Source organism: Zingiber officinale, chromosome 8B (assembly GCF_018446385.1).
Source record: "Zingiber officinale cultivar Zhangliang chromosome 8B, Zo_v1.1, whole genome shotgun sequence".
NCBI lineage: Eukaryota > Viridiplantae > Streptophyta > Magnoliopsida > Zingiberales > Zingiberaceae > Zingiber > Zingiber officinale.
This window is the reverse complement of record NC_056001.1, coordinates 6,998,907-7,010,511: the sequence shown is the minus strand read 5'-3', so window position 1 is coordinate 7,010,511 and position 11,605 is coordinate 6,998,907. Positions and strand designations below refer to the sequence as shown.

The 11,605-nt window shown below is 41.7% G+C and overlaps 2 protein-coding genes across 2 annotated transcripts; both read right to left on the bottom strand.

The window, feature by feature from the left end:
• Positions 1 to 652: 652 nt before the first annotated feature.
• Positions 653 to 5,427, bottom strand: LOC122017035 (acyl-CoA-binding domain-containing protein 3-like). The gene is made up of 5 exons (XM_042574499.1): positions 4,570 to 5,427; positions 2,573 to 2,678; positions 2,399 to 2,502; positions 2,221 to 2,288; positions 653 to 1,001 (listed from the first exon to the last, which is right to left on the bottom strand). The coding sequence occupies exons 1-5, from the start codon at positions 5,247 to 5,249 to the stop codon at positions 946 to 948; spliced, it is 1,014 nt and encodes a 337-aa protein (XP_042430433.1). The 5' UTR covers positions 5,250 to 5,427; the 3' UTR covers positions 653 to 945.
• A 2,329-nt stretch (positions 5,428 to 7,756) lies between these two features.
• Positions 7,757 to 10,676, bottom strand: LOC122015702. Its single transcript, XM_042572718.1, has one exon. The coding sequence runs from the start codon at positions 10,040 to 10,042 to the stop codon at positions 8,093 to 8,095; it is 1,950 nt and encodes a 649-aa protein (XP_042428652.1). The 5' UTR covers positions 10,043 to 10,676; the 3' UTR covers positions 7,757 to 8,092.
• Between the last annotated feature and the right edge of the window lie 929 nt (positions 10,677 to 11,605).

Here is an 11,605-nt window from a genome sequence, read left to right as displayed (position 1 = left end):
TTAACATTGTGCTTTAATATGAGATTTCTGATCATTATTGAGGTAGATTCATTTCTAACTTAATTGCCCCTTTTTATCAATGCAAGGAGGAATATTTAGGTTGCATTTAGGACATAATTAAATTAGTCATTACGGGATGGATATATAGAAATAGACAAAGGTCAATTTCTAATAAAACCGGTAGAAATATTGTCTCATTTGATAGGATGTTCGATTTTTTAATTTAACTCTCTACAAATAGTTATGGGATCGATGTAGGACACCAGGAGTCAACGTATAATCATTTTAGAGAAAAAAAGAGTAGAAAAAAGAAAAACACATTTAGGTCATATGTATTTTCTAATTTAGTGAACGATTTCCATAAAATGCGACTGCACTGCACCTAAAAAGAGAGGTATAAATATTGATAACAATGGGATTTTTAGGTGAAATATAACTCTGATTAAGTGACCTGTCCAAAAGCTTTTAGAAATCATTTTTCACCATAAGACCATCATTTCCTTTAAAAGTTAAACATGGTGACTAGAACAATTTTAGAATGATTCCTCGAGAAACTCAAGTTCCCCATTGAACTTTTTCTTTTGTTAGTGTTAAGAAACTACTCGAAATACAACTGTGCCGAATCTTATTTGTCGAGCAAGAGTCAGTGGAGTAGATTTCAACAGGCATCCTTCATTAATCTTTTCTGATAAGCACAATTGAAAGTTTGAGCACTGTAAACGAACAATCTTTACGGAAGCTGCCCTTGTTCCACTGGCAGATGTTTACTAGATATATACAATATATACAACCTCAAGTACTTAACAAGCACTAAAAGACAATCCAATCCACCAGTTATGACGAATAATAATCCTGTGCACCACCAGCAAGCTACTATACATTGAACCAATTTGAAACTCGAGCATTAATTCCTCAGAGACATGCTCGGCCAAGCTTGTAATAAATTCAGAATGCCACTCTAGTAGGTGAGATCAGGGTGAAAAGCAACATATTTGCCAACCCTGTATGATACACCAATTAGAAAAATAAATGAAAAGAAAAAAAGTAGCATTTGCTAAACTAAGTGGTGAATGAATGGAGAAAAAGTGTTGATGCTCAATCGTGACAATGTAAATCATACGCAAATTTTGAAGTGGAAAAGGCCCAAAATCACTTTTGAATGGAAAGGACTCATCTTAACCCACTTCAGTGCAAAATTGTGTTAATTTTCTACAACATCTAATTCATGCATTCCTCTCCATTTGGTTGGTGCAGTGAGTGTCTTAAAAAATATGGCCATGAATGATAAAACAATATAACTATGAGATGAACACATGCAAAATCAAGATTCCAGTAAACATATTTGTCATTATCTAGATCCTCACCCATATGTAAGAGAAATTCTCCATTTATTCAAATTCCAGGTTGTATCCAAGAGGAATAATGGTAATATATCTTTTCACTTTGCAATTCCATTTCTTTCATAGCTAAACTCACAAATTAGCTGAGATATAGAAGATGATGGGGGGTGGAATGGGAGAGAAGGAACCTGTGCAATAGTTTGCAGAAGCATACAGGAGAATGTTGAATGTTCTTATATCATTGCTTTATGATTTTACAACTAGCAAAGTAACGTTCCATTGTATTATTTAGTAACACAAGATTTTCATATGTTATAACATAAATTAAGTATATGCTTATGCACAGTATAATATCACAAAAATAACACAGGTAACATATGGCAAGCTGTTTGTTACACCTAAAATCAGGTATACAGATATGACAGATAACATACAGCATCTGGATTGTTACATCTAAAATCAGGTATAGAGCTATAACACAGGCAACATACAGCAAGCTGTTTGTTACACCTAAAATCAGGTACACAGCCTGCATTCAACTCCTTTCTAACATCATAGTTAGTTTCCTTCATAGAAAGTGCCACCGTTCATCTAATGAGCTACTTACGTTGAGGTGTTGGGAACCTAAATCCCATTAGCTAATGGCTAGACTTTCAGATTCTTCAGTGCACGTAGAATTAATCTAATGAGCTATAGAAACATTTCTCTCATGCTGATTAACAACTCATATAGGTCCTTATTAAAACCATTGGAAAGACAGAATTTGAACCTGAGACCTTATGAACAACTTATATAGGTCCTTATCAAAACTTGAATCTTCAACCTACAAAAACATCTATCATATTTATACTCCAGGAATTAATGTCAAGAACATACTCACCTTGTTTTAAAAGTTGGGAACCTGCCTCTAGATTTTCAGTGACAGCTGCAGATGACGAATTTTCTACACTGCAAATCATGACATTATTCAACTGATGCTACGGTGCAAACAAAGAAGCTGATAAGAAATATCTCTAAATCCAACTGACAGACTATAGGGCAATGATTAAGGATATTACATTTCAGTTCCAGATTTAGATTGAGAGGACTTTGGCTCAACATGACCTATTTTCAAGACATCTGCTGCAGGAGGATCATTGGCATCATGACCTTTGTCTTCCACCTACATTATGAACTCATAGTACATTAGCTCACCTCAAAAGTTAATAAAAAAAAGTTTGTGTCTGAATTACTTTGGACGTCTCCACCATCCATTCAGGAATACTTTCAGTAAGAAGATTGATATAGTGTTCCATAGCAGCTTCTGGATTCATATTTCCTAGTTGCTGCCATGAATACCTAGTACAATAGAGAGCATACTTCATCACATGCATAAAATTCTGAACTAAAAAATAAGGCATATCTGAACTTCAATCTCCTGTTATTCTGCTAAACAAAAAATGATGATATATACAATATTAAAGACAGTAATGCATAATTAATGAAACATGCCAAAAATATGCTTGCAGTGAAATAGAGAGCAGAATCAGATATCTGATTGAGAACAGTGGTTTTCTTGAGGGAAAAAAGGTGGCTTCCCAGCACATTGACAGTGGATCAACGAAGCACTAGAATTTGCTCAAATGACAAAAATATTCACTATGACCAAAAGAATAATTTCCATGCAGCAGCATGAATTTCTACTTTATCATCAATTTGAACTCTTGGCTAAACACAGTTCCTGTTCAGATCAAGATGGAGAAATACACTTGAACAAAAAATAAATTTGACAAATCTTGATGCCCAGATATCCACCTATCAGCATTCGCATAGATGTAACAATTGCAGCTCCCAGTTTTCAGAAGGACGACAATTAACTAGCCTAACAGTGCGTGCATTTGGGAATGGTGATGATGCCCCCTATCTGCTCAAACAGAGAAGATTTCCTAGAGGTGGTCTCTGTATAGGGATGAATTTCATTTGTACTGAAGGAATTCTCAGGAAGCTAATCCTCCAAAGATATCTATCTTGTGGCTAGCTCAGCTCCTCTGCCTCTCTAAGGGGGCGTTTGGTTTGCGTTTTCTACGCTGTTTTCTGTTTTCATAAAAACGCGGAAAAGTCATTTTCTAAAAAATGAAAAACACGCGTTTTTCAGAAAATGAAAATAAAAATGGGGCAAACCAAACGCACCCTAAGTGTTTATTCTTTTTCTGCAAAAGGTCATACGCTACGTGTCAAAGTTTATTCCGGTGGCAAAAAGGCGAAGCACTCGCCCCCATGCCTCCACCAGCCCGCCTCAGGACCATGGAGTAGGTAAATCACAGTGACTAAGGAGATAAGTGGATAGGGGTGAGTTATACAGGATGCAGAGATTTATGCCCCAATTTATGCCCCGCCAGTCCCGAGGTTTGACTCCTCGACCTCAAGTGGTAAATCTTCATCCACTTACCACCTCAGCTATACCCTTGGGGGCGTGTAACTACTTATGCTTTTAGTAGCAAAAGATGATTACGCTCATCCCAGGCTCGCCCCTAGTTTCTATAACAGGAGGTAAATCATAAAGTTAACTTATAGTCAACCGCCAAGTTGGTTAGGAGGTGAGAGGAGTATTTTTTTCCCGAAGACATGCGCCAGCCGGGAATTGATCCGTTTGGGCATCCCGTGGAGACGTGTAAGTGTTTATTCCGGGTGGCATGGTGGCAAAAGATGATAATGCTCACCCAGACGCCTCCTCACAATCCGTCCGCAGACAATGAGAAAAGAGGTAAATCATGAATGACTATTAATCTGAACAGTGACCAGTACATGAGAAAGGATAGTAACCTAGCTACTAGCTAGGAATTGATCTCCAAACCTCGTGGCAACCACAATCCATGTACTAGCCATCCGTCGGTCACTAAGGGGCGTGTAAGTGTTTATTCCTTGGGCAAAAGGACGTGTAAGTGTTTATTCCTATACCTACAGTTGGTGGTGGTCAGCTCCTGGTTCTAACATTACAAAATAAAATACGATTAAAGCCTAACGCTAATACATTGATTACCGAAGCAGCAAAAAAACAACATTTCGTGCTATAGACAAATTCAGCAAGAGTAATGCATCTAATGCCTACTTGCCACAAAGTTCGCAAAGGACTCACAAGATCCAAATCGAAAACAAAATTCCAGATCAGTCAGCAATGGCACTAAAACGAATTATATCACGCGAAGAAATCAACGAGGGAGCGAGAGTAACGACAAGTATCCCACAGTACCATTTGGCGCGAGCAGACATCATCAAAATCAGGGGTTGTGGCTCATTGCACGGCCCTTCGGTCGCAACCTTATGCAGTCCGTACAACTGCATTTGCACTTCATTACTCAGTTTCGACACTGCCTCTCCACCTACCTCGCTGCCGACGAACTCGCTCGCGGTTCGAAATAATTTCTCCGTATCGCTTCTCTCGATCCCTTCCCATTCATCCTCCCCTTGAAGCAACGATTTCCAATTACCCTCGTCAACATGCCCCGCCTCTTCCTTGTTTCCAACCAGTTCGCCGCCCAGTTCCGCGACTTGCTCCGCCCGTTTTGCTTCACCCGGCTCCGCTAAATCATCCTCAATTCTTCCATTCCCGACTACCCCGTCAAAAAACTCTTCATTCTTGCGGTCGAATCCAACAACAACCCCGTCCTTTTCCAATCCATTCGCATCCGATCGTTCCTCCTCGACCTCAACGGCCTCGGCATCCGTGCAATTGGATTCACCAAGGGCAACGACCGACGACTTCCCCTCCACCTCCTCCGCCTGGATCGGATTCAAGGCCCTCGGCCGGGGCTCAAAATCCTCCGCCGCGGCAGATGCCGCCTCTGGCCTGTCGGCGGAGAAGCTCCCAAAGAGGAAGGCGAGCAGGACGGAGATCAGCGCAGTAAGTAGAAATTCCTCCAAGAAATCCATTGTTAGCTCCTCCCAGTTCTCCACGGCAAAAGTGGCAAAAGGTGGAGAGAGAGAGAGAGAGAGAGAGAGAGAAGAGAGACAGAGAGGAAACGTGGAGAACGAAGGGCGCCAAAGGGTATCTTCCCGGCTTACGTGCGAGCAGTTACCGCGCTGGCTTTTCTTTAATTTGGGATTCTTAACGCCGCTTAGCTGATGATGATCTGTAACTGCGATATCTTTAGAAGTCGCGCTGGACAAGATTGAATCGATCGTGGCCGTTTGCGTCTGGCTCTTAACGCGTACAGACGGAGCCACCGGCTACATTATTGTCGGTTTCGCGCCGTGGCATTATTGGCGGCTCGAAGCCGCCGGCTCCGTCAGGCAGGGTAAAGCGTTTGCTGAGAGCGACAACTACAAGGCAGCGTCTAAAATCTGGTATATTCGTTCGGTGCATTAGACAATTATCAGCATTGCGAGGTGGTGGAAGGGATTCCAATTTCCGTTTGTTTGCTTTTAAAAAATATAATTTCTTAGCATTTTGATGGCTGCTAATTAATGGGAAGTTGGTGGGGATGGGGACCGATGGAGCAACGACTTGAGAGGAGAGGAGAGGAGAGGAGAATTGTTCGTTTGGTTGCTTGGATGAGGATGAGAGGAAATGACGAGGCAAAAGATAGACTGACAGGGAACGTCTTGGGAGGAGAATTGTTAGTTTGGTTGCTTGGAGGAATGTGTGGGTAGAGATATGCTTGAGTAAGGCAAGGGGGGGAGGAATACTTAGAGTCTCACTTTTTAACGCATGGTATAAATTTGGAATATAATCAGAAAGTGGGCCCACTTTTTACCAATTTTTTTAAGGAACGAATTTGGCAAATTTTCTCCTATTGCTTTGCTCCTTTTTTTAAGCAACCTTTTGGATTTTAATATTGCTAGGGAAATAAGTGGAGGAAGAAGAAAAGCGAATGGATTAAAAATTGGATCAATAGCTAATTAAAATTGTGTCATTATTTTAAGTAATAGAAATTGAATAAAATATGGAAGGATGGTAAAATTAATATGAAATCTGAATATTATATTTAATACGGTGATGACGAGGGGTCTCGTTCCGTTGTCACGATGAAGGTCAATGGAAGTCAAAATTAAGACGGTCAATGAATGAATGGTCTTGGCCGGTCGGGCGGGGCATATTCTGATCGTGGGTTGAGCACCGACTCACCATCTCCGACACGAAGTAATCAAACCGACGTTCGGCCAAGCAACAGACATAGCGGGATATTCTTCGACATCCTTTTGGGAGTTAGTATCGATGACAGACGGCATGGTCAGACAAAGAATCGTACGACGGAAGCTTCCACTGTCACTTCAGAGATATACTTGACCCATTAAGATATTGTGGCAGGGACACTTTATCGACATATCTTTCTAGGGAAAACGTGTCCGCTTTAATAAACGTGCACACATGCTACAGGAGCCCTATATAAAGAGGGGGTCTAAGCATCGGCGGAGGTATGTTTCTCTGACACCGACGTTGCTTGTGTTGCAGACGGAAGTTAAGTCTACCGAAAGTCAACAAGAGCGTCATGTCTCTAATATCCGTCTTTTCGATTTTCGGACAGGATCAGTACTAGATTAGATAAAAAAATACTAAACATATTTAATTTATGTATTGACTCAAATATTAAAACCCTCTCCAATGTTAATTAAGAGGAGCATCAAAAGGCAATTAAAACTTGTTAAGAGAACAAGAATAAAATTTAACTATAGAATATTGATAAAAAAAAATTGGAAATCAGCATTTGTTTGTCACCCACAGACTAGAAGAGAACAAGAAGGATAGAATGCAAAAGGAGTTTAAAAAAAAAAAAAATCAATATTTCATTTTTTTTTTGTACAGGAGTCTTGAAATTTCTGACTCGGAGTACGTCAAGGTTTGCAAAGCAGATAGAAAATTCTTTCAGAAAATAGCAGAATACAACAATTGGAAGCACTAATCTGCCATAGTTGCCGAAAGAAAGCTTAAAGACGAATTCCAGAGAAAACAATGTGGTTTGCAAGAATTGAAAGTTTCTAGACTCTAGTCAAGCATCACCTTGATCATAACAAAATTCAAAATCAACGATGAGTCGAGTGACAACGGAGAATTGAGTTCATGCATATCTTTGTAGGAAAAATCAACATGCAGATAAACAAAAGTTGAATGCACTACCCATGAGGAAATTAGGTTTCTGTATCCAAAACTAGCACACAGAAAGAATACTGAAGGCCTGCTGGTTATTGGGTTTTCCGGTTGGTTGAACCATGGTGCGCTCGACTGGCATCTGGTCCCAAGTCCAAAAGAGGCAGGGGGGTTTGTAAACCTTGCTGGTGCAAAATTAATGCAAGTCCAAAAGAAGCAGGGGGGTTCTGCACCATTAAACCACTAATTTCTGATAACTTGAAAACGTGCCAGGCAGTTCAAGTTCTTTATACTGACAGAAAGAAAACAAATATTTCACAACACACCAAGACCAGTAGAGTATTTTTCAAACTGAAGAGCATGAAAAGAGAAGAACATGCAGATTGAAGAGACTAAAGACATCAAGTTACCAAATACGATCCACAACTAATACAAGTTCCAACTGAAAGAAACCAACACACTGTCTCAGACTCTAAAATTTGCAGACTATATGGTACACTAAAAAATTATAGGAACAGATATCTTCCAACAACTAAATACTAGATTAGGAACAGATAAACCCCTGTGCATAAAAATGCATATACAGGTAACCTCAAATTATGTACATTCATCGACCTTGAGCAAAGAAAGAGTTGCAAAGTTGGGCATACAGCCCTTTACCCTGTCTGTCAATCTATGAGAAGAATGGTTAATGGTATCCTCTGTTATTACCCCTTGCTTGGTAAAGCTCCAATCTAACCTTTGCTTCCGGTAACAAATGATCAACTGTTGGATCCTGAACCATGTACGCTTGCTTGGAAGTCCACTCAAGCACTGTCAGCACCTCAGCCTGCGCTAATGCCTCACTATCGGGCACATGGAGAGCAATGTAGCACAACAATATCAAAGCTGAAATCTGAACCAAATGCTCTCCAAAGTAAACCAGCTGCACTAGGTGTTTGGTGCCTCCTGCATTGATGATCGCCTTGGAATGATCCAGGTGGAGGTAGTTGTCTGAGCAAGCAAATTTAGTCAAGGCAATAGCAGCCTCTTTTGCAACGACAGCCTCTGTTTCGTCGAGTAACTTCACCAATGGAGCGATGATCCTGGTCTCAGTGGCCCGAAAGGTCCTCGACAGACAACCCAAAGCTACAATGCAGGGCACAAGGAGGTCATCGTCTGCTTTCTTCACGATTCTGAGAATCTGGTCGACCACTGCACGGGCTGCAGGGGAACTTGGCTTGAAGGCGGACCGCCGTAGCTCGGAATGCTGCTCGGCAACACGCGCAATCTCCATCAAGGCCATCGCGGAGTAGTACTGCACCTCGTCTGTGCCTTTCTCAATGAGAACTGAAAAACAAAGGATAGCTCTGGATTCAGTGATGTTTTTGCAGACGGATAGATTGCCCTTGCAGAGTTGACACAGAGCCTTGGCGGACATGGCCTTCATGTAGGCCTTGGTGGCGGGCTCCTCGAACTCGCGCCCCTTGATGCTGACGCCGGCCAAGGAGACAGGGTGGTGCTTGGTGTTGCCGCTGGCGGAGGGGTTATGGGTATTGGAATTGGTGGGGGTCTTGTTGGATTTGGATGCCATGGTGGACTGGATGACGGAATGCATCTCGTTTATGTTGGCGCACTGCGATTGAGAGGCGGCAGGGTGCTTGACGACGGCTTGGTCAGAGGTGTCGGAAACGGCTGCAATGGGGTCATTCCCGGCCGCAGTAGAAGTGGTGCTATTGGCCATGACGACGGAGTGGATGGACATGCCCTTGGAGGGGATGGTGTACTTGCTGTGTTCCTGCACGGTCTCAAAGGCCAGGTGACCAACGAGGAGGCGGACCACGTTGTTCTGCGCGAAGACGTCCTGGCATTTGGGGTGGCTGACTGCAAGCTCCGACACGGCCCAAGCGACCATAGCCTGGACCTTCATAGGTCCCTCCTTGAGGACTTTGGCGAAGGTGGAACAGACGCCTGCGAGTACCATCGCTTCAACGCTGTCGGGGTCGCGGGCGAGGAGGCCGATGGCGTGGGCGGCGCTCTCCTGGCCCTCGAGATGGCCTTCCTTGATGAGACGGAGGAGAGGGCCGACGCCGTCCTCCTCGATAATAAGCTTGCCGTAGCGGTCGTTGTCGCGGGCGAGGGAGACGAGGCTGGCAGCGGCGTCGGCACGAGATTCCAGAGTGCCGGTGAGGAGAGTGGCGATCTGCTCCCAGATTAGGAATAGAATGGGCTCGTTTTGGGCGATGGGCGGGAGGCCAAGGTGGATGTCGTCGTCAGAGCCAGCGGCAGAGGAAGAGACGCGGATGAGCCAGGAGACATCGCCGACGGAGTTGTCGAGCTGCGTGGACATCTTCTTGAAGGCCGCGGCGGGGATGATGGTGAAGATGCGGCGGACGAAGCCATTGGCGCGACACTTGAGGACGAGGGCAAGCGCCTTGTCGAGCACCTGTTCGGTGTCGTTCATGATGCGGCGAGCAGGCCGCTCGTAGAGTTCTGATCGCGCGGCCTGCCGCAGCAGCCCCGCCAAGCGCTCCGTCTTCGCCTTCAGTTCCATGCACTCCTGCCGGAACGAGTGCGCGTCGTCCGCCCACTTCGTCACCTGGTCCGCCAATAAGATTGGCTTCGCCAGTGTCTGCTTTACCCCGCCATCGCCCATCATCTTGTCGCCTACTTCTACTCCAACTCCCAGAGATAAAAAAAGAAAAAAAGAAGATCGATGATAATTTCACATACAAGAAGAAACTTTCAACCCTAAATTCTAGAATCCCTTCCTGAATTATGGCGACGACGAAGCAATCAGATGGTGAAGCTCTCCTTCTGCAATTGTAGAGAAAAAAAATGGATTGCAAAATCAACCAAAAGATGAACTTTTTTCAAGTAAATGCCCCAAAATTCGTGTTTGTTCCCGTCCTGGAAATCGGGGATGCAGAAATGCGAGATTTTTTTTCTTCTTCTGCAACTTCTAGGGATCAAAATAAACCGAAAAGGGATCTCTAAGCGCCCATGGCGTTCGAATTCTTGCTCTTTGCGTACAAGGAGATGGAAACGGCGGGAATAGGAGGAGAGAAAGCCCGTCGTCGTTATTCTTCCTCTGGTTCTTCCTCTTTCTCCTCCTCTGCCTGCCGTTCTTTGCCAGGGTTTTTAACGCGACATTTGCTCCGCAGCATTCCTATTTTGCCTGCCATCTGAATCGACGCGTGATATTGCAATTATTACTAGCCCTCATTTCGATCCCAAACCAGAAGCTCGATTTGAAATCGCAATTTCTCATTTATTTCTTACTCACTCTTCAATTTCCTAAAATGTCAATTATAATCCACTTATAATATAAATTCCCTTTGTAATCCAATCCTCTCTTTCATTATATTTTTAGAAGTAATTTGCTTCTCCCACCCATCTGACACATTCATCTCCTTGACTCATCAAAAATTTAATGATATTCACATTTATACCCTTTTATACTTTATTTGTTATTTGTTATTTTTTAAATTGATTTTATTTTTTTTGTTAATAATAAAAAAACAAACAAATTTTTTATTTTAGCACTCCCAATGCACAATTTTTTTTTGACCGGCCCCAATATTTTTTTTTATTAGTTATGTTTTTTTTTGTTAAAAAAAACAAAACTAAAATAAATTTTTTATGTTAACAATATTATTTTTTTAATTGGTTTTATTTTTTTTGTTAACAATAAAAAAATAATTTTTATTTTTATTTTCACACCCCCAATATACAATTTTTTTGCGGCCCCCAATATTTTTTTATTAGTTTTGTTTTTTTTTTGTTAAAAAGCTTAAATTAATAAAAAAAATAAACAAATCTAAAATAAATTTTTACTGACCCAACATTTTTTTTTATTAATTTTGTTTTTTTTTAAAATCAATAAAAAAAAATTGGCCGGGCCCAGCAATATTTTTTATTAATTTTGCTTTTTTTTTTTTTGAATAAACAAACAAAATTTAAAAAAAAACAAAAGAAATGACAAAGGTTATAAGTGTAATTTTTGGAGTGGAGGCTGGGAAGGGATGTGTCAGAAGGTGGGAAAAACAGCTCACATCAATATATAAGTAAATTGCTTCTCCCCCCTCCCCTAACACAAATCCCCTTTTGTCTCCCTTTGAAATGACTTTTCTACCCTCTTGAATCGATCATGCAAATTCAATATATGAATTGGACAAATTTTTTATTCATAGAAAATGAAATGAAACATCTTGCTGATAAG